This window comes from Myotis nattereri, assembly GCF_964212035.1.
Source record: "Myotis nattereri genome assembly, chromosome: 11".
NCBI lineage: Eukaryota > Metazoa > Chordata > Mammalia > Chiroptera > Vespertilionidae > Myotis > Myotis nattereri.
In genome coordinates, this window is record NC_138086.1 from 65,535,024 (window position 1) to 65,559,139 (window position 24,116).

At 35.4% G+C, this 24,116-nt stretch overlaps 1 protein-coding gene across 4 annotated transcripts in view; it reads right to left on the reverse strand.

The window, feature by feature from the left end:
• Positions 1 to 24,116, reverse strand: part of CD36 (CD36 molecule (CD36 blood group)) — a 275,923-nt gene that overhangs the window by 17,064 nt on the left and 234,743 nt on the right. For 3 of the 4 annotated variants that reach the window (XM_081102358.1, XM_081102359.1, XM_081102357.1), the window contains 3 exons: positions 15,529 to 15,621; positions 14,849 to 15,042; positions 4,398 to 4,558 (listed from right to left, as the gene is read on the reverse strand). In XM_081102358.1, the coding sequence (XP_080958484.1) occupies positions 4,398 to 4,558; positions 14,849 to 14,968 (281 nt within the window). In that variant the 5' untranslated portion in view covers positions 14,969 to 15,042; positions 15,529 to 15,621. Of the gene's footprint in view, positions 1 to 4,397; positions 4,559 to 14,848; positions 15,043 to 15,528; positions 15,622 to 23,024; positions 23,396 to 24,116 lie in introns of those variants that run through there. The other variant, XM_081102356.1, reaches the window with a different exon arrangement.

Here is a 24,116-nt window from a genome sequence, read left to right on the forward strand (position 1 = left end):
ACAAATCCAGGCTTGGGATGGTCATGGGGGGATAAGGGTCAAGACACATTTCGTGGCAATTCCACATACTGTAAGTGGTCTGAATTACAACAAGAAGTTTAGTTAGGGAAAACAGGTTTGAAAGTGGCACATATAAGAAGAAGAACCTGGTGTATTTTTACAAATGCCAATGGTAGAATTTGGTTGGATTATAAAGTGAGAGAGTAAGGAGAGTGGTAGGAAATAAGCAAGATCTCAAACATAAAGGCTTGTATCTCACACTCAAATGTTTAGCTTTTATCCTAGGGTAAGGAGGGGACAGGAGAAAGGCTTAAGCAGGGGAATATTAAGAACACATTGTCTTAGAAAGAATGCTCAAAATATATAATCTACCCAGCGCTGGCTGTTCCATATTTTTCAGTACTTTAATGAGAATAAAGATAACTAATGGAATATAATTTACTCCAGACTAATTTCCCTCCCTTTCCCATATATTGAATCCTGACTAGTATTAAATCAGTGTTCATTGGCTCTAACATCTCTAGTTTCATGTTACCAACTATATTTTAGGAATGTATTGAAGGGTGATTACTGTGGAGAAAAAAATCTTGGCAAATACAAGATATTCACTGAGATGAAATAATGGACACACCATTTGTTGCACTATAATATAGTTAATGTTTATGATGTAAGGTGAATAGTTAACTAAGGTAAAGACTGATAAAAACATGTAATTGAAATGTAAAAACCAATACTTTTCACTCAGGTATAAAAAAATGTAAATTTCTGTAGGGTGTGGATTATGAGTGTTTTGTCCCTCCAGCTCAGTGCCTGGTGCATGGTGAGTTCTCCAGAAATATTTTTGAATGAACAAATTAATTAATGGCTCACATTATTTCAAAAGAGAACTCCCAATCATCTAGAAAAAGATTTTATTTTTAATATCATTTAATCAAAGCTTTATTATTTATTCTTATGGAGGTACTAAATACATACAAAGAACATAAAAATATAAATCAGCACCCAGGACAGTATATTACTAGTAATTTACTATTTTCTCTTATATAGATGTAAATTTAAAATTATATTACATGTTATTAACATTTAAAGTTGAAATAATAGGTATAAAATTGTGACCTAAATTCTAGCTTATTTAAATTGTACTTACAACATTATACCAGTAGATGGCACTCACTGAGAAAAATCCTTTAAACTGAGGCCTGTTAATAGAATGTGCTTTTTTTAAAAAAAAAAACATAATCACTCAATTTTTTGGTTTAAAAATTAGAATGGAGGCAGATTTTGGAAAGTTTTGGTTAAGAATGTCAAAGGGAGTAATCTGCCTTATATTTTTCCCAAGACTGCTTTCTTTGTATTCCTGCAAAAAACAAAGTAACTCAAACATTATATATGTTTGAGATTTGAGAATATTCTGAAGGATTTACTAAATATTCATAGAGCAATAGAGATGGTGAATGTCGGAATAAGTGCCATTAAGATCTCAGTCCTGGAAATTTTATGCTTTGCACCATGTCATACCTCACCAATAAAAATTTCATCGAAGTCATTCAAGCAGCCATCAGCCAAATAAGCCTGTGGTTCTGTTTGAGACAGAATACCTTCCTACACTGCCAATTTCACCTGGATTCAGAGCATAATTTATGGGGCAGTAGCTTCACCTCAACAGATGTAAGATTCTCAAGCTATTAACTTTTTCTGAAAGGTGGTTTCCCATGACTTAAGGCATGCCAGCAGACACTAATGACTCAATTACGGTGACATTTGTGAGACAGGATGACCCCAACCTGATCAAAAATCTCTTTAACATTGTGTGGATGAAAAGCAGCCACATGCTAATCTGACTGGCTCAATGAAGGCTTGCATGGCATCCTTATACACTCAGGGAGCTAGAGTAACCACAAAGGATGGATCTGAAATTAAACCCTCTTTAGCTAAAAAAAGCAGTTTATGGTGGGCAGTCATGTCCTAGGCTGGTATCTTCCCTGACAAAGGTCAGTATTTACCTTAACTAAGCCTGTCTATTGTCTTTTGCATCTGAGAACATTCCTTTGGAATGTCAGGGTAACTCCCCTTTCCCAGACCTCACAGGGCACAACCAGTACTGGCACAGAGACCAGAAATCCTCATTGTTTTATCATGTTAATTGTTGACTGTTAACGAGCCTGTACCCACCTATGTAAAAAATGCATGTGTCTATCATTTTACTTTTCATCCAATCCCAGAGGTTTCCCACTGTGCTTTCTCCCACCCCCCTAATCTATCACCAATGGAGTTCATGTAACCCACTTGCAGCATCTCTTTTGAGTGTAATGTATAAATTAAAACGCACAGCTGCCATTCTCAGGAGCTTTATCTCAATCCATTGAGATTTTGCTCCCCAGTCATTGTCAACAATTAGGCTCAAAAAAAATCTCACAAAAATTCTTCACAGGTTTGAATGTTTCTTATGTTGACAATTGTTATATAAGTAGAAATTTATTGTTTATAAACATCAACTGCAAATCCAACCCTCCCATCACCGCCTCTTCAAATGAATTGAGTGTATCTAACCCACCCTCTTTTGTCCTTTAGAGGTTAGAGCCTCTAAGAATAAAATATATATTACTTGTCACCTATCAGAGTAGGGCTAGGACTAGATTCAATATTATGTTAATGTTTCCCCACATTCTCCATAAAGTAAAAAACAAACATAACTTCCCCACAAACAAAAATTTAAACAGAAAATATAAATTTTCAAATTCTAACAACTATTCTTTTTCCTCACATGCATTCAATTAATCAGATTATGATTTTTAAGCAATATGCTTCAATATTCATTTGGTCACATGTGACTTCTAGATTGTCATAGGTACACATCATATCTGCAACATTTTTTGAAACAAGATATTCATATAGGCTTTTGATAATAACACAAAACTATAAGAGCATGAAAAAAATGAATATTCTTTCTAAAGTAAGCTTTTTTTTTTTTGTAACAACAAAAATCAAGTCTTCTTGGACAGAGTTGTAAATGGTTACAGACATATGCACAGACACAGGAGACATGGAATAATTGCTAGGACACAACAAGCACCATGGCCTATTATACATCATGTGCTATTACAACAGGCACTACCTTCACAAGTATCATTATTTCATCATATTTTGAGTGTGAGTTGTTACTATAGAAATATAATAATAATATGTGGAGAGAAAAAATATACAATTATAGATGATCTAAAACAAAAAAGGTACTAAAACTATAAATTATTTAAAAATCGTTAAAAATATATATTTGTGGTAAGAATTGATTATGGTATGTAACTAGTTGTAATCCTTGAGAAAAAAGATATCACACCTTTATATATCAAATGATACAGCAGAATTTAATTATGTTTCCATATGGATCTCATAAATATATGCCTAATCCTTGGTTAAGGTTAGTGTTTGTAACAGCTCAATCTCTGCTTTTTTTCTTACTTTGATAGTGGGTAAAAAGACATAGTCTATAACTTAAGTAGAGGAAAACATACAAAAATCTAGGAGTTACCACTTCCTAGGTTTGTATGAACATGAACAAATCCTATCACATCCCTGATATCAGTTTTGTTTAATTACAAGATGAAAAGTTCTGGCTATTATTTCCCTCTTAGTTTTAATAGTCCAAGATGTCATTCCAAAGCATGTTAAATTATTAGGAAATTTAGGATAAAGTTATAGCATATTCAGCTTCAGCACTGGGAAATATGTAATAACGAGTCTACTGAATAAATAGAAACCCCCATTTGATCTGGGAATTACTAGTAGTTTGAATAGAAAACCTTAGTAGCTACTGCAGTTGTGTAACATCAGTTGACTGTGGTTTTTAAATTTGAGTGTGTATTGGCATCACCCAGAGAGGTTTGTAAAACTTATTTTTGATTTCTAACCCAAGAGTCTTTGATTGACCTGGTCTGGGATACTGGGATAGAGTCTGAAAATTTGCATTTTTACCAAGTTCCCAGTGTGATGCTGACGCTGCTAGCCTAGGGACCATACTTTGAGAACCACTAATGTAATCTATACATTCACTCTTAAAATGTTAAAGTCGTCTAGTTTTTAAAATTCTGATAGATATCTTTTTCTATGGATCACATATTTCACAGTCGTGGAGAATATATTCCACAAGTGCCAAACACCTGCAACTCCTTAAACGTAGGAGTTAATTGATGCTAGTCAATTTAAACCTAAATAGATACGTCTTATAATCAATAAGTCTTTAGATCAGGATTCTATACAGGCATAAACAAAATATTTCAATGTATATGATTGACAAGATAATATAAGTCCCTTTCAAATCAATGGCATTTATCATATGGAAGCCTTTTCAGAAATACATACGGTCAAGGAAAGAGTGGCACTGACTGGAGGGGACTCACCTGTATGTATAAGGACCTACTTGCTTAACCTTGACATTTGTGCTGTTAACCATCACTTCCTCTGGATTTTGCACATCAAAGATCCAAAACTGTCTGTAAACTTCTGTGCCTGTTGTAACCCAGTTTTTAAAAGCAGTTGTACCTTCTTCAAGGACAACTTCCTATGAAAAACACACACAAAACAATCTTGGGTTATTTCTTTGTAGTAAATAAGGGCACTTCTGGGTGTTTTCACCTGTAATTAGCCAATGAAAAGACCAGGCGCAAGTACCTTCATACATGAGAACCTTTGCAATCTTGCCACTCACTTGCAACAGAAATGTTTCAACAAATCATCGTAGCAACGTCTTTAGTTAACCTTTTACAAAAAAGAATCTCTGTGTAATACTGCACACATGTCTGCTGATCTTAAGGCCAATCATTGGCAAGCCTTCGACAGTGACCCTTTGGCAATATTGCAGCAGTTAGGAACAACACAATTTATTAAGCAAATTGTATGAAAGCTCTTCCAAAAAGTTCTTATCATGTGGAACATTAACTTTTCTTCTGCAATAAGTGAGTTGGGCTGATGAGGCAAAAACAGAAAAATTGAGAGAAAAGTCTAGTGGTCATGGACACTATTTGCTTTTCTTCAAAAGCTGGAGACTTCAGGGGATGATCACTTAAGGTTAATTAAATGAAGAAAACAAATGCTTCTGAATAAGAAACATACAATTGACCTCCTCACTTCAAAATCATGCTCAATATGGCTTCCCCTAACTGTCAGTATATCTGCAGCAACCCAACAGTACATGTACCCAAACATTACAATAGTCTAATTCATTATTATTAGGATATTATTAGGATATTTAGGTTTTCAATAAAAGGATTAAATAAGGAAGTCGTCCTAGTATTCTTTTGTGAAATCCATGAAACGTTGTGGACACTATTTGTAGTGAAAAAACAAAATACCAATGACAGAATGAGAAAACCCTATTTTAGAAATCTGTCCCTTTCTTTAGGAGCTGTGGGACTGAGTGGAAAGCCACCAAACCCCTCAGGGTTAACCTCATTATCTGTAAAAGAAGGGAATTTTAGATGCTCTCCCAGTTTCCTTCTGTGGCTTTTGCTCTTGGGGCCGGAAGTCTATGAAGCTAATAGTAACTAGTGCCAACAAAGGTGATTTTGTGGCAGGCAGTATTTCCAATGAAGAACCTTGTAAAAATGCCCAGGTAGAAAGCTCCAACTTCCCTCCGTGTGCTAGAGGAAGAGGAAGAAAACTATTTCACAGAACATGAACCTAAAGAGGCCCATAAATATAGGAACACAATCTGATCTATTTGTTTCCTTCACCTGGAAGCGTCAGTTCATAGAATGATGAATCAGGGAAGGACATTGGACATGATCACCACATTTTCTAGTACCGAGACTCTGAGAAGCCAGGGGGCTGGCCCGTGGACAATCTAGGCATATCATCGTAGAAGCACACAGAGAATCCCAGGCCCTGACCCTTAGACCAGTCCTCTTTTACACCAGGCTATTTTCTGTCACCTCTGCACTTAGTTGGTAAAAGTAAAACTGAGTTTCATATCTTCAGGAAACTTTACATATTGCTTAAAGCAAAGACTAAGGCAATTCCTTGGGGAAGAACAAGGCACCAATTGAAAATGCCATTACAAAATCCCTGCTGTTGCAATCACTTACACTGGTTACACTGGAGCTGCTAAAGTGATGGTGGGCCCTACTCCTTTCACAACCAATTATCCTTGAAAAACTTCCCATTCTCTCCCAGAAAGTTAGATGCCTGTACTAACAAGCCTCATATTAAGACAAAATCACAGGCAGATCATGTATCATGGCTATTTTGCTAAATGTAAAGATGTATAATGAGGATGCTGAAGCTGAAACCTATATAGAAGCTGTGTGCTGTATTAATTTATCCATTTCAAGAGACGTATGAGAGGAAAACACACACGAACCTATATTTGTACATATTACTCTCACACTCCAAGAATCTTAAGGACTAATGCAATATCAATTATTTATCATGTACCTCTCAAGCCACTTATCTTAGTTCAGTTCTTAATGAAAGAAAATCAATAAATGCTTATGGAATTGAAAAGGGAATATGATAGGATATCCTTGGTAGGACAGAATACCTCCCTCACCTTAATGCATATGTATTTAATCTAGAAAGACCTAATATGCCTTTCTTCTAAAGGCCAATACACCACTTTGCCTTAATTATTAATCAGAAGATATTGTTTTTTCTTTTTAAATGCAAACATTGAAATGAATGCTTTGATTTGCCAATTGTTAAATTTAGGGTCATCTAAACCTATCCAATTTTTTTCATAGGTAGAAATGGGTCCTAGAGAAAACAGAAAACAGATGTCTGATTCAATGACATATGACAGTTTAGTGGCAGATAATAAAGAAACTGGGTATTTTCACTACAATTTTCTATAGTTTCCATATTGTCATGATTTGTTCAGAGACAAAAATATTGCAGCAATCAAAATAGGAATGCATTTCTTCTGATCCTAACATTACTCTACATATTAGAACATTGTATAGACACCCTTTGACCACCAAGACTGACTATGTCACAAGTTCTTTTAAAAGGAGCAAACAATTTTATGCCTTTGTGAATTTAAAATTGGATTTGGGCTATCTAGCCTATTTTGCAAATCCTTGGCTAAATTTGAAGTATAAAGCTGATCATTATGTGTCCAGTATCTGTCTCTGACTTTAAGTATACAGACTATCCAGCCCCAGCAATGGCTGGATTCCAACCTAATGACTCCTATGGCATAATCTCCAGCTGGGTTTGAAAGCCATTGGCTTTGAAGCTTCTATTCTGTTTTATTAACTTGAAAGCAGATGTTTGTGATAGTAATATCTTCTTTCTAGTCACATGCTCGCTTTATTATTGTTGCAGAAAACAGTACTCATCTACATGACTGACAACTTTAGTGTATGTAATTATTAAAATGACCTTGATGTCTTCTTATGTGTTTAATATGGACAGAACAGTTGTAGAAAATATATCAATTTCTCAAGAATATTATCTACACTAAAAATAGACAAAGATGCTAATTGACCATACCTTTGCTATCCCCAAGCCACGCCCATCAGCCAATCAGAGCGACTATATGCAAATTCACACAACCAAGATGGTGGCCAGCAGCCACTGAGCTGGAGCAAGCAGGAGGCTTGGTTTCCCAGGCGATGGAGGAAGCCCGCCTGCCCTGGCCGGCTGTGGCCTCCACAAAAGGCAACAGAGTTTCGATTATAGAAGCTAAATAAATCCCAGATACCTGCTTCCAGCCAGCCACCACTGGGAGTTTGGGTGGCTGGTGGCTTTGGCCAGCCTGCAAATAGCCATCAGCCCCTCACCCAGGCTGGCCACACCCTCATGGGGTAAGGGTCCCCATTGGGGGTCTTGGCTAGCCTGCAAACAGCCATCAGCCCCTCACCCAGGCTGGCCAGGCACCCCAGCGGGTACCCCCACCCTGAGGGGGCTGTGGCCAGCCTGTGAACAGCCATCAGCCACTCACCCACGCTGGCCAGGCACCCCAGCAGGGACTCCCATCCTGAAGGGGGTGTGGCCAGTCTGAAAACGGCCCTCAGCTCCTCACCCAGGCTTGCCAGGCGGGGCCCCCACCCTGATCTGGGACACCCTTCAGGGCAAACCAGCCGGCCCCCACCCATGCACCAGGCCTCTATCCTATATAATAAAAGGATAATATGCAAATTGATCATAACAGCAGAGCAACTGGGAATCACTGGTCACTATGACACACACTGACTACCAGGGGGAAGACGCTCAATGCAGGAGCTGCCCCATGGTGGTCAGTGTGCTCCCACAGGGGGAGCTCTGCTCAGCCACAAGCCAGGCTGATGGCTGCCAGTACAGCGGTGGTGGTGGGAGCCTCTCCTGCCTCCTCAGCAGTGCTAAAGATGTCCGACTGCTACCCTCTGGCAAGTGGACATCCCCCGAGGGCTTCTGGGCTGCCAGAGGGATGTCTGACTGCCAGCTTAGGTCCAACCCCCCCCCCCCCAGGGAGTGGGCCTAAGCCAGCAGGTGGTCATTCCCTGAGGGGTCCCAGACTGTGAGAGGGCACAGGCCTGGCTGAGGGACCCCCCCAAGTGCACAATTTTTGTGCACTAGGCCTCTAGTAAAACAATAAGAGGCAGAATCAGGTATAGCAGATAGATTATAATCTCCGAGTTAGATCCCCTTATCCTACCCAAACACCCCCCCCCCCCGCCCCCTTGACCAAGTACAGTGGCTTCTTCCCTCAAAGCATAGAATGAAGTGGTCAAAATGAATTTAAGATGCTATGAGTTTGAGTTTGATCCTCAGTTTGGTCTTGTATTAATCATTTAAACTCAGGCAGGTTAAATTATTTTGTACCTCAGTTTTCTGATGCGTAAAGTGAGAATAATAATATTAGGTTAAGCCAGGCGTGGGCAAACTACGGCCCGCGGGCCGGATTCGGCCCGTTTGAAGTGAATAAAACTATTCAAAAAAAAGACTGTACCCTTTTATGTAATGATGTTTACTTTGAATTTATATTAGTTCACACAAACACTCCATCCATGCTTTTGTTCCGGCCCTCCGGTCCAGTTTAAGAACCCATTGTGGCCCTCGAGTCAAAAAGTTTGCCCACCCCTGGGTTAAGCCATATGAATTAATATTTTTGAAAGTCAAAATTAGTTGAATATAGTTTAATTAAATATTTATCTTTATAGTTTGTTATAAATGTGAGCACTTAAAAAGAGTTAGAACATATCAAGCATTCAATAACCATGTTAGCTATTATTACTATACAAATCCTACCCACTCTATAGAGGGAAAATGCTAATGTAATTTATTCCCAGACTGCTTTAATGGTGTCATTTATATTATTTATTATCTAAACAAGTCATGTGGCATTAAGTCATGCACTATCCCATGAAACTTATTTTTTTGCTACTTAATTATTTTTATATTTATACTCACTCCAGTGAAATAAAAACTTCTTTAAAAAGCAGCAACTAAAAATAGTATTTTTTCTCCCCACTCACTACCATAACTTGTTCTGTTAGGATCAGTTACAAGTAATTTCCCCAATTTCAAAAACAATTCTCATTTTCATATGCATTATGTGTGTGTGTGTGTGTGTGTGTGTGTGTGCTGAGTCAAAAAATGGCCTTCATTAATCTCAGATTATCAAGTTACCAATTAAAATCCAGAATAAAATTCAGTGAAACAGATTGAACTTAATATTTCTAAAATTCAGGAAATTTGCTCCCAAAGTTTATGTGGGAACTTAAAATAAGAGATTTAGTATTTGGCATGAAAATTAAATTATGTTCATATTATATTGGGCTGGAGGAAGAAAATTATATATGCTTACCTGCTATTTCTTGAAACATTGTTTTTAAGTGATTTTATTAATGCAGTTAAAATGCAATATTTCTAGTGTTCAACCCATTTTTACTGCTATATTAATTTAAAATTTGTTCTAAATTATTTCATGTACTCAGATATTGTCACTAAATTTTTAAAAATCCTACATTATTTAACAACTAATACTTCAGACATTTATTTTTAAATTTTAAATGCTAGAAAATGTATGACCTATTTTGTTATATGTAGAAATACTATAAGCATATATGTGAAATTAATATAAATATAAATTAATGTATATTATTAAAATGTGGTCTATTGATTTAAAAACCTAGTCATTTTAGTGAACAGAGATAATTATTATTTCAATTTACTTTTTCTGAAAGCATTTATTTTAAGCTACTAAAAGGATCATACTTTCAAGAATTGGAGGAAAAAAAGGATGGTATAATTAAATGATGATATAACTGAACATTTGTCTTTTAATAGGCAAATAAAAGGACAACTTTAATTCCATTCTTGGTGTTCTATGGTTAATATTCTAGGGAAATTAAATTAAAATGTATTTAAAATTATTTATGTTACACAATATTCACTAAGCATTTATCAAGTAACATTAACAAAGTGGAGTGATAAATTATCTTTGGTAAGTGGTGGCAGAACTTTGACCTTTTTCCAAAGTGCCTTGCACATTTGTAGCAGCTTGAGCCATTGGCTTTTAATCTACTTAGCAAGATTACATAAACTTGCTGACTCAACACAAATCCATTAGAAATCACAGTATAAAAAATTGGTAAGAAAGTTTTCCACTATGATCCATTAAAAAAGCATGAAGTCCCTAAAAAACATCCCTTGGAAATAAAGAGTAAACTTCATATATGAAAGAAAATTTCTGAGCTAGTTTAGACCATTTCAAATGCTAGTGTCAGGGTGTCAGTTTTTGAACTGGATGGTATCAGAGATTCCGACCCTATATTTTATAAATAACAACAATACAAGATGATTTTCTAATATTTTCCAACTAAATACTTTAATTCTTTTTTTAAATAATGCTAGTGTACCGATAATAACTTTATCAATTTGCTGTTAGTCAATTAAATAAAGAAAATCATTTTCAATAAGTTTTAATGGTAAACACAAAGTGGCCAGTACAAAATCTTGTACATATTTTTAATATAACAGCAATATCCTAAGTGCTCCTGAGGCAGGGGTAAGACAATGGGCTCCTGAGTTTGTATATAATTCAGCCATTCGACTCTTCTATATGCTAAACAGATACATATGCCAATCTTGTTTAAAAAATAGTTTTGTAAACTAAAGGGAAAAAAATGAAGTCTTATTTAAACAAAGAAAAAGTTCCAGCATCTTAATGTGACCAAAATTGTCAATTCAACATGATTATATAGAAACGTGAAACAAAAATCAGGCTCAGTAACAAATGTACCAAAGACTCTAACTATTGAAGGGATTCTGATATTGTCTTAGTTAATGGATATGTAACTGGGATACAATATAAACCATCGTTTAATAGGTTTGGGGAACTCATTCTTCTCTTAAATTTCAGTTTTGTACCTCTTCCTTCTTCTAGAGTCTAGATTCATACCTTCTGTCTTGTAAAAGATTGCACAGTACACCCTCATTTCAAAACAAGAAGAGAAAAAACTCTATTTCTTCATTTCATGCCCCCTTTATTACCCTATCCTACTGAAATTATACTTTCAAAATTATATTGACCATGTTTTAACCATTATTTCCTTGATTTTTGTCTGCCTGAGAACATTTTATTCTCTTTCCTTGAGTGTTGGCCTCCTATTAACTGCCCCAAAATTACAATCTTTTGTTTTTATTTCTTCATTTAAAATCATTTCTTTCCATTTTCTGTTTTGTCTTCCTACCTCTGAATTATGCACAAGTTATAGAGTATTCTCTCTGCCCCTTTGTCTCTACATTCATATTCTCCGGAAAGCAAATCCAGTTTAGTTTTATCTGTGTAGTCATAATAAAATCCACCTGAACTCTGACATTTGAAATCTGCACCGGTGTTCATATCAGACCATTGATAATGAAACCTCTGTGTTGTATTCTTCTAAGGTACACATTTCTCTTAGTCACGAGACTAGATATGTAGTTTGTTCTACTCTCTCTCCTTAGTCCCTCCATCCAAACTGCCACTGCATCTCATGTCCCGTCAGCTCTTCCTATGGACTATCACTCTAGAACAATGACTTTTGTTACAGATTGTGCAAAGATCTTTCTAAAAGAGAGTCATCATCAATTCTCCTTGAAAGGTTTTTCCCTGTTTAGCTGTGTTGGTTTTTTTTTGTCTTTTTACTTTCCAACGCTGTCTACCATAGCTAGAGCACAAGACTTGTATCATCTACTTTCCGCCTTGAGATTGATTGGCTAGTTTTGGAAACTGAATCCTCCTCCTCCTTTTGGCTAGGTGAGTTGGCAAGTGTTTTTCAAGATCTTGTAATTGTAAAATGGGTAAAATAATAGTACCTTCTCATGGATATTTGTAAACATTAAATAAATGAGTATATGTGAAGCTCTTAGTAGCACTAAATAAATGCTAGCCATTTGATATCAACTTCTAACTGCACAGCTATCATAAAACATACACCAATGACTATTGCCTAGAACATCATTAATTATTCTGCTCATGTTCAAAACTTCCTAAATCTTACCCCATGTTGTTGTCTTTCTAATCATCTCTTGTTAATCCCATATTTTTGGCACATCCTCTATTTTCCTTATTTATTCTTTACAACATTTCATTGCACTCTCACAACTTTTTCCATAGCATTTATCAGCCCTTTCATGCTTTTATTGCAGCCTCCTTTGAACTTCTACAATTCTATGGTACTACAAAATCCAACTCAAATTTCACTTTCTTCTTGAAGTTTTTGAATATGCTGAGAGCTCTCTTTCTAAATAGCATTTATTTTTTCTATGTTATACACTTTAAAATTCATTTATGAGTCTCATAGGTCTCTCTATATTTTGTTTACAATATGCTTTCCCCCAGTTAAGTCATACATTTGTTGAGATAAATTTTATTTTATTCTTTCTTAGCCTCTATACAAAAGCAAATTTTTGATTCTTAAAATTCTTATTTCCTCAGGGTTAGCTATTATGACCATGAGATAAATACTGAACAATTAAAATAGATGCAAGTAGTTTGCATGCCACCTAACAAAGGTTCTATAGGTACTACTATTACTGAATAAATTAAATAAATGATGATCAATAATGAGCTACTGATTGTCAATTATGTATTAGAAAAAATAGTCTTGGTCTAAAATGCGCTGCAGTGGGACATTATTGTGACATTTCTATTCTGGAAACTTTTCCAAAAGGTAAGTTGTAGTCTCTGTTAGCACACACGCTGCATCTGTTCTTTCCCCACAGAAATCCAGGCGGGGGTGCAGATGACAGAGCAGGAAGGATATTAAGCAATGGCGATCCCATCTCACACAGTTACATAAGCTTCATCTCACTGAGACCTATCTGTTTCTATCAAACCACATCAAAAGTAATATCAATAAAATTGGGAATTCCAAAGAAGTGGATGACATTCAATTTATAATATTTTAATTATATTCTCAGGGCTGAAGATTTATGATCTGTTAGCAATAGGAAAGCCACAAACCTCAATATTAGTATGGAGCAAATATAGCATGCAAGTACAGGAACTATAACCTAAGAAATGTCCTATTTTTCCATAAGACAGCAGCTGTAATGGAACAGTGAGGTTATTTATTTTAACTTTATAATTTTTAGCTAAATAAAGGAATAGAAAATAGTAATTGTCATAATCAGAAATAGATTTAAAATGAATTCTTCATACTAGTCAATTAAGTCAATGCTTCTGTGAAATGAAATGGTATTTATTTATATTCCTCGTAAGAGGAAGATGTCAAATATAGATAAATGGATGAGGAAGATAAAGGCCTTGGCAGTAACAGAAATTTCAGTATGAATTCGTAGGTATAGCCCATTTTATGATTTAATTCTTATTGTTCTCAATTGTGCACTGTACTTATTAACCCTCTGTCTAGGCCATTGACATCTAATCAGGCTGAGACCTGAGGCCAGTACTCAGACATGTTTTCTTTGGCCAGAATTATGTTTTGAAAAGAAGAAACATACATGTATTCAGGTAGGGCACACATTCTCACATTCACAATAGTTCCTGTTCTTCATTTTCTCTTGTTCTTCACAGCTTCACTTTTCTTTTCTTTTTTTTTTTACTCTGTCTCCAAATTTCTGAAATTGTTTGAATTTGCCATCCTGGGTTTAGGACTCCGGCAGGTCGATATGTCCTTATCCTAGTCTTTCTCTCTCTATCAGTTGAAGATGGTGCATGTGAAGCTAAGGAACTAGGGTGGGAAATTAATTCTAGTTTTTTGTGCAAACCTATCTATTGAATTACTCTAACTAGGTTACAACTACTCTGCTGCTGCATATACACTGGCATATGTCCTATATAACATTTCTGAAAGCGTTTTCTAAAACATAAAGCTTTATAAATAGGAAATATTTATGACAACCATATATTTTTTTACAATAGTACACATATTGTAAAAAACCCGCAGTAGTTTACCAAATAAAAAATAGTTATCAGTTTTACCAAAAATTTCTGATCCATTATTAAACATAATTATGTTTAAATGACTATGTATATGTGTTTATATATTAATATTATACATGTTCTATATTATATACTATACATACACATTTACTTTTCTCAGTTTTAACCAAGATATTTTTATACACTTACCTATTTTTTATTCAAAAGCATACTTTTTTAGACATAAACAATTATTTCAACTTACCTGTGTACCTATGAACAGCTTTTATCAGAATTTGAATATTTGTACCTAAGTACTTATGGTACTTATACTTTTAACATTTTTCTATTATGTACAGTTGTGGTAGCCCATAATCACTTTTGTCCTGAGGACACAAACTTACCAGTTACCATAAAATATAAAACAGGTACCCAAAGCAAATAAGGGAAAGAAGATAGAATGAATCAGGCTGACAAAAATATCCTTTTGACTACTTGTACCTTTTTAATTGTCTTCTTAATAAGTAAGTCTCCGACTGGCATTAGAATACCGCCAAACACAGCCAGCACTGCGCCAATGACAGCGCCAGTAATGAGCCCACAGTTCCGATCACAGCCCATTTTTCTTGTTCAGGGAAAAAGTAAAGGTTCGGCACCTGCTCCTTTCAAACTCCCGGGTTCCAAGAACTCTGGTTCTGTCATTAGGAAGAGATCATAAAGCAGACGCTTAAATATCAATACAAACAGATCAAAGTACAAGAAAACATATTATGAAACAGATTATTTTCCCAGTTATCAATAAACAAGTGCTTTTCTTTCTTTTGTTAAGAAACTGATTTTCTAGATCAGGCCCTCCCCTTTCTTGCCTTTTACTATCTACCAGGGGTAGAAATTAAAAATATTGTCATATGCAGCATTTAAAAAAATTCTTCCCTTAGTTTTCTTCTTATGGATAATTAACATGAAAATCTTATCTAAGGAGAACATGCTTACTGTGCTCTCACCCTAATCTACCTTCTCCCAGCCTGTGACAGTTGCATCCTCACCCTCTACTGGCTTATCCACTCAAACACACCTGCCATACTCTGTCTGGAGTTTCCCTTCAAACTGAATGTGAGTGGGATGATGCCTGCTCCATCTACTAGCTAAGCAAATGCGGTAACATGTTCTCTTTACTATACCTTATTCACAAATGAACAGCAAGATATGGGTTTTATGGAAAGTGATTTGATGTGTCTCAGAAAGAATCAATTCTTCCAGTCATTGTCAGCTATCTGTTAAAACAAAAAAAGAAGCATGGATAAACTGGGGAAACACAATATTACAAAATGAATGCTAGAATACTAATATCACCAAGATTATCATTGCTATGAAAAGGAAATCCCATTTTCGTGACTGCTGAACTTATGCCTAAATTGTTTCTTGAATTGTTGAAAATATTGAAATATTTTAAAGAAACGTCCTTTACTTTCTTTTTTTTAAATATTTTATTGATTTTTTACAGAGAGGAAGGGAGAGAGATAGAGAGTTAGAAACATCAATGAGAGAGAATCATCGATCAGCTGCCTCCTGCACATCTCCCACTGCGGATATGCCCGCAACCCAGGTACATGCCCTTGACCGGAATCAAACCTGGGACCTCTCAGTCCGCAGGCCGACGCTCTATCCACTGAGCCAAACCGGTTTCGGCAACGTCCTTTACTTTCAATTTTATTGTTAATTATTGACTTTTAGATAGAATAAAGGTGCAAAGAATTTGAAGAAATTATATAATGTAAATGATGCCTAGTTTTAATGCTAAGCATTGCTTTGTTACTCGTCTCAAATAATTTTTTGTACATATTCAGATTATATTGTAATATTATATTGTCATGGGCAACTGATCCATGCCAACTGTTAAAATGAACTTGTTTGTGCCAGTATGTATTTCACCTGGTCAATTTTTTGGTATCTTTCTACTATGTGTTTATTTCATAAAAATGGGAAGAAAATGATTGGTGGAATGAATGGTTCCTCTTGTAACAAAGTTAATAAGAACTTATTACTTCTAATATTTGAAAGTACATGATATTATGATTGTAATCGCATTTAAAAATATTTTTCACTGATTTCAGAGAGGCAGGAAGAGGGAAAGAGAGCTAGAAACATCAACGATGAGAGGGAAACATTGATCGGCTGACTCCTACCCACCCCCTACTGGGTATGGAGCCTGCAACCCAGGCATATGCCCTGACTGGAATGGAACCATGACCTCCTGGCTCATAGGTCGATGCTCAACCAAGCCATGCCATGCCATGCCAGCAGGGCGCTAACAGCATTTTTTAAAGTGGGGTTATCTGAACATTAGTCAACAGTCAGAATGCTTTGTAGTTTATAAACAAATATTCTCTACTTCAAAATGCCTATGGCCAAGGAAAACATACATACCAACAGAACATAGGGTACAAAAAAGGATTCATGCACAACATATTTTTGTCAACACTTTAAATGTAATAATAAAAATTATATTTTGTTCGGGTCTCAGATTTTTTCTGCAGTTTTATTGCAACAGCTGTACAAGTCTTATAATTTTATTAATATTTATTTCTACTGTAGAACCATTTAGTTTTTTCAAAAGTATTATTTGCATAGCTAAGAAAATAATGGTAAGACAATAAAAAGAATAAGACTTTTTTCCCCAAATGGAGAAAGATAAAGGTTACAAAAATTTTCCATGGCAATTTTATTTATTTATTTTACTTCTTATCCATTGTGATTTCTCTCTATATATCTTCTTATACCTAGGATACTTCCACGGGAGTCAGGATGTAACAGACTCATTCATACCGAGGTCCTGGTGGCTAAGAGGTTTGAGTCATGAGTGTCACGTGTTTTTTCAAATATAAAATGAAAAAAAAAACATACGCCTACACTTGACATTTTCCCTGTGGAATTTCGTGTCACTGAGCAAGTGGGGTTGGCTTTTTTATTAACTGCTTGAAGGTAGAGTGTGAAGATAGGTTTCTCTCCCCTCTAAAATCATACAACATGCTACCAAATATGGTGTTGGCTGTGCTTGCCATAATACAATAGACCAAGTTATTTAAAGTTTATAGTAAGAACTGGATAATATCAAGTAGAATTGCCTTGCAAAGTATAACTAAAGAGCATCTTAAATTTGTCTTGAAACATAATCTTGTAAACAACCATAGTAATTGGTTGTGGGTACAGGAGGGAATTCAGAAGTAGAAGGACTTTGGGCCTGAGCTGCAGGAGCTCTGGTGGGAGGGAGGCAAATAACCCTATTCAAGATAGCATATATATTATAGCTAAATGACTGCTGTTGAGTCAGGTTCAGCTGACCAGCTAGTAGCTATTATGCATATTGACTACCAGAGGGCAGACACTCAATGCAGGAACTGCCAAGCGACAACTTTGCAGAGTGCCCTCTTGCACTCGGGGACCCCTCGGGGGGATGTCAGACTGCCAGGTTTGGCCCAATCCCCACAGGCCAGGCCAAGGGATCCCACCTGCTGGAGGGACCCCACTCACTCTGCAGACGCCCTTTGAACCCCGGCACTGCCCCAGGTTCGGCTGGCCAGAGAGGTTGGCTCCAGTGCATGCCCAGCTGTCTCACCCAGTCCCACCCCGCCGGACACCTTCTAATTAATTTCTTTTCAATGTGCACGAATTCATGCACCAGGCCTCTAGTTAAGTAATACTGAGAGCCAATTGCATAGACCATCTCTCAACTCTTATTTGCAAGTTATAACCTAAAGTTGCACTCAAATGCAGGGATCCAACCTAATGTAATTGTGATGAAACCAAAACCTGATTTTCCACTCTCTTGCTAGGTGACCATGAGCAAGTCTTTTAATCTGACTATACCTCAATTTCCTCGTGTGTAAAACGAAGATATTAATACCAGATAAGGTTCTTTTCATTTTAATTTTTGTTAATCGTCACCTGGGGATATTTTTTCCATTGATTTTTTGGTCTTTTTTAGAGAGAGAGGAAAGGAGGGGGAGAGACAGAGAGAGAAACATCAATGTGAGAGAGACATATCTTTTGGTTGCCTCCTGCACACGCCCCAACTGGCACTGGGGATTGAGCCTGCGACCAAGGTACAAGTCCTTGACCAGAATCTAATCTGTGACCCTTCAGTCCACGGCTGGTGCTCTAACCACTGAGAAAAACAGCCTAGGGCAAGACCAGATAAGTTTTTAATTTAAGCAGCTGAACCAGTTCGTTACTCAAATTCTTACATGGAAGACCGATAGGCAGATTATTATGATTACAGCAGGGGTGGGAACCCCGAGGCCCTGATTTCTAACTCAGTCTTCCTGATACTCTTCTTTCTACCTTTAAGAAGCTCTAGGAGAATCTCTGTGGAAACCGATGGCTTTGCAAAGCCATTTAAAAATTGAGACAAAAAATCCATAGTGTCAAGTTCCAGTTTTGTTTATGTAGTACCATGAAACATTTTTTGAAAACACAAAGACGAAGTCATCTTTGTTGGAAAGTTATCTCCTATGTAAGCCATTAAAAATTATTCAATATTAATGTTATTCGCAAATTTGACAGATGGAATGTAAAATGATTTGCAAATTTAGAAGTCTATTGGTGCTGAAATAGGTATATATGCATTTATTTGTTTCTTTCCAGATTCCATGCCATAATGTAGTCATGAATCTATCTGACTTACTCAGAATCTTTCTCCTTTATTCAAGTAGCCCCTTGTACTACAGGGAAGAATTTCTGCAAAGAGCAAACAGTCCCAAGTATGTCCACTTGAGGACCCAGAGGGGAAGCACACGCCTCTATCTCTACAGCTAAAAACTCATCATTCTTACTTCCAAGAACCCTGGGCCCAGGGAAGTCAAGAATGGGGATGTCTGGTCCTAGCCGGTTTGGCTCAGTGAATAAAGCCTCAGCCTGCAGACTGAAGAGTCCTGGGTTTGATTCTGGACAAGGGCACATCCTCTCCCTCTCCCTTCCTCTCTAAAATTAATTTAAAAAATATATTTTTTAAAAATATGGATATCTGGGTACTGCCTACCTACACTCTGCCAGCTGTGAACTTAAAACTTAAGTGAAATAGTGTCCATGTTCCACTCCTGTTGAGTCAGGCTCATCAGAAAACAGAAGTGTCAGAAAATTTATTCTGTAGAATCACATGGTTGTACAGTTGTTAGTCCAACACCAGTCTGGATGATTATATAAGCAAAGATAGAAGTATTCAAACATGTAGTGATTTATTTTTGAGAGAGGTTAAGTTTATCTACTTTTTCAAATTTTATGATTGATTCAATTTTGTTAACATGATGTAAGTTTCCAACATTTTTTCCTTAAGCATCGGCAAGATATTTGACATACTTGGGTTCATTTGTTAACCTCAGTGCCTTGACATAATCATGAGTAATATTAATTACAGCTACTATAATTATACTTTAACCTTATGCTTCCTATTTACAAAATTACAATCAGTTTTACTCACCTGAGGCAGAGGAGGGCCTAATATGTTATGTAAGACATGTATTGTGTAAATAAGGGAAAAGTTCAGACTCCATCACACATTCTACTCAACAGTGCCTCCACTTATGTTTACCCTCAGGGGGAAAAAAAGTGTAGTTTATCCCCACTTTTCTTTCAAATTTAGATGTTGAGAGCATGCAAAACTTGTGTCTTACACACTGGTTTTTCTTAATAACACAGCTTCTTACATATTAAAGTAGGTAATTTATTTCATTTGCTAACTTAGGATTAATTCTTATTCTGTATTTATTATTTTCCTTCATACAAAATAGAGAAGACATTGATATCTGTAATACTTTGCTTCTTGCGTAAAGTACCTAAGTTTAGAAAGCAAAGATTGATCACAGGTACAGAAAAGAAAACTTATTGAGACTGCTGTAAGGAAGAAAAAGAAATTAAAAGGCCTGTTTGAAGATGTCACTATTATACCTTTCATGAGTCTACAGGGAAATTAGCTGTATCCTCTCAGTTTTTAGATTATAAATCTAATTCCTTCTGTAGAATTAGTGAGGGTATTTTATTCCCTTGGGTTATATTTAAAAGAAGAAAGAAGAATGGAGTTTTTCTTTTTTCTATTTTAACTGTTAAATCATCAGAGTATTTCTAGAATGACTTTATGACAGGGGTGGGCAAACTTTTTGACTCGAGGGCCACAATGGGTTCTTAAACTGGACCGGAGGGCTGGAACAAAAGCATGGGTGGAGTGTTTGTGTGAACTAATATAAATTCAAAGTAAACATCATTACATAAAAGGGTACGGCCTTTTTTATTTTTTATTTATTTTTTTTAGTTTTATTCGTTTCAAACAGGCCGGATCCGGCCCGCGGGCCGTAGTTTGCCCACAGCTGCTTTATGACCATTATGCCTTTCCACTATGTTGAGAACCTGGTGGTAGAGAAGTGTCTCCAATACATAGGTCAGAAAATCAGAATATTCCTAGAGAATCTGCAATTATTCCCATGTGTATGTGTCCTGGGAAACTCTATCCAGAAAAAAAGTATGGTCCAGAGGTAAAATTTCCTGGGATGTGAACTACAAAACTTGAAAACGTTTCAGATGATAAGAGTACTTATATCATAAATGAATGTCAAGACCTGGATGACATTTTCTTACGCATGAGTGACTAGTACCTCAAATTTCCTATTCTATCTGTAAGCTTTCCTTCCAATTTCCTTAACATAGAAAAACAGTCCACATACGCCTCTATTATGACTCAACTTTCTCTAAAATGGGCTTATTGTACATTAAATAAGGTAGAAAATAAAATTAAATGAGGTAATATATAAAAAAATTCCTATCACAGTAAATGTTATTGTTATTTTGAAATGTTATAAAACATTATGTTAAACAACTATAGCATAATGTTATTTCATATTGACCAAGTAAAGTATTATTATAAAAAGTCTGATAAATGTATACAGTTTATGCAAATAAGAATGATTATTTGCAAAACATTTAGTTTACTACATAATCTGATAAAATGATTTAAATTTTATATATACAGAAACTTAGAATAACATGCAAATGGAAGGAAAACTACTAGGTTAGAAAATGCTAGTTGAAACTTTTAGCCATGACTTGGGCCAGTGAACTAAAACACATTGTGATTAGATCAGAAAAAAAGTTACAAAGTGAGTTCCTTCAGGAACAAAAGGATCCATAAGATTCAAATGTGTTTGAGTAACCATGACCAGATATTTTCCTACAAAAATAAGGGTGGCAATTATAATAATTTCAGAGGTAAATTTCAAATTTTCAGTACACTCTGTCCAAGTATCTCTTCAATTATAATTATGATATTCCTCCCAGGTTAATCTATTATATGATGACTGTGTGCTTGATGTATTGTTCTGGCTTAATAATAATTCTGGTAAATGAAAAAAATGTCTTCATATTTCTTCTTTCATAAGTTTCAATGGACTGCTGGAGTCTCTATATTACCAAACTTTTAAAAATTTAATTTTGGTTATTTTGCAAACCAATATTATAAGCAATGCTTTTTTTAGATCCAGGAGACATTACTGGCAAGGGTTTAGACTTGTGAGGTTTGTTTGGGTAAAGAATATAAAACTTCTGATGGATCCAGAGAAACCTGGTAGGAATACTATAAAAGATACATACTTGGAAATTGAATAAAAACAACTATGTACTAAAACAAAATAAAACATTACTAACTTACAATCATATAGGAATGGACTAAAAAGTACATGCAAACAATTTAAAAATATATTTCAATATGTTACTTGATAATCCAAGTAATTATTTGAGATTCACTCTAAAGAATTTATGCCATTTACAGTTATAGATGGATTCACTTAGTGTAATTAAATTGAAACTTTTAATTTCTTCAGAATAATTTATTTTTTATTTATACTTGGTATCATGATTCAATAAAATAATTTTTTTAATATTTGTAATAGCCCAAAACATCAGTTTTGTTTTATTTTTAGTCTGCTAACAAATTTTATAATTTACACTTGGGCTAGTGATAAAATCTAGAATCATTATTTGGAATTAATATAATTTACCATTCCCAGGACAATTATAATGTTTGTTAATTTAAAAAATAGTTACTCAGAACATATCTAAATATACATTGTATTTAACCATGCAAAGTCAAATTCACCAAAATTGTGTAATTCAGGTAGAAAATTAAGTATGTTAATATTCTATCAAGTAATAAGTAGTTAACAATTGCATATAAGATAGCATGTTGACATAAGAGTGGCAAGTCATTTATAACAACTAATTCTACTATATTGATTTCATTTATGATTGTGTCTATTCATAATTTAAATTAAAAATCGTGTATAAGTAGCCTAAGTATACAATGTAAGTTTTATAATAATCTAAATGTATTGTAAATCATTTTAAATATTAACAAATAAATGTTTACAGAAAAACATAACATTTTAAACATCAAGAAGTGAAATGTCATTGAGCATTAAACAAGGTTTTAATATTTTTTAAAACACAAAATGTAGAAAATTGATGACTTAGAAAACAACACAAACCTAATTTTTAAATAAAGCCTAGTGACTAACAAAACAGCTACTGCTTTTTGTTGTTGTTATATAACTTCTTAAGAGTATTTATATAGTAGTGTCATCCATCATTTGGGAGATAGAAATCTCTTACGCTTAAAAAAAATCATATGACTTACCTTTAAAAAAGCTAAGAAGGATTTTTCAATCAAGTGCTCCAACATTTGAACAGACAGTTCTTAGCAGGATCAAATGGTATTCTGCAGAAAAAACCCTGCACTGAGATCCTCATTACAAAGTGTGTGAGTTTAAATATGCTTAAAAAAAAAAAAAAAAAAAAAAAAGGACCACAACGTCGGTCAAATCCCAGTGAGTGGTTTGTTGCCAGAGGAATTTAAAAAAAAAAGAAAGAAAGAAAAAAACCCCACACACATCACACAACTGGTATGGCTCTTAACGGTCTATTTTTGTGGTCTGGAAAGGACCCCTTACCTATATCTGAGATACACAGCAGCATTTTAGTTATTTACTTTTGGCCATTTGCCTATCCAACTAAGTCAGAGGCCAGGGCGGAAAAAGAACTGAAGCTGCATGTGATACATTCTGTTTCCCCACAGTCATTCCTCCAAACGATGAACTAGGGGTACGGGTGTGAGGAATGTAAATTAGGGAGAGTAATGAGAGGTTCCCTTCACTGTCATGACCAGCTTGCCAAGCTCATTTCATGAAGTTTAAATAGAACACTCTCTCCTGTACAGCATTAATCCGAAGTGCATCGAGACTAATATCTTGAAAACAGTTGGAGACTTTGTCAATCAGCAAAGATGACAAACAGACTCTAAAAAAGGAAATGGCCCATTGTTCTAACTGGAAATTCTTAACTATTTATCATATTCTGTGAGTCCTATAAAAATTTCATGGGGACAGCAAAATCCACCTACAAAGTTCACAATATTACATTTCTCTTCATTTGTTTTCAGCCAAAATGCAATGATCAAATAACTTGTAAATAGAATTACTATTTAGAATGATCTTTTAATATATATTAGAAAGTAGATACATGAGTTACTTTAAAAGAACGTCATTCATTTTATATCTAGCCAAAATAGAAGGCCTTGCACTTTGGGGGGGGGGGCGGGGGGGCGGGCGGGGGTGCGGGGGAAGGACCCTCAATCTTAAGAACCCATCCTTACAAAGAAATTTTCGGAATCTTACAGGCAAAATCAAACTATTCAGAAGGTTAAACTGTCACCTGTCGGACAGGCCTTTAA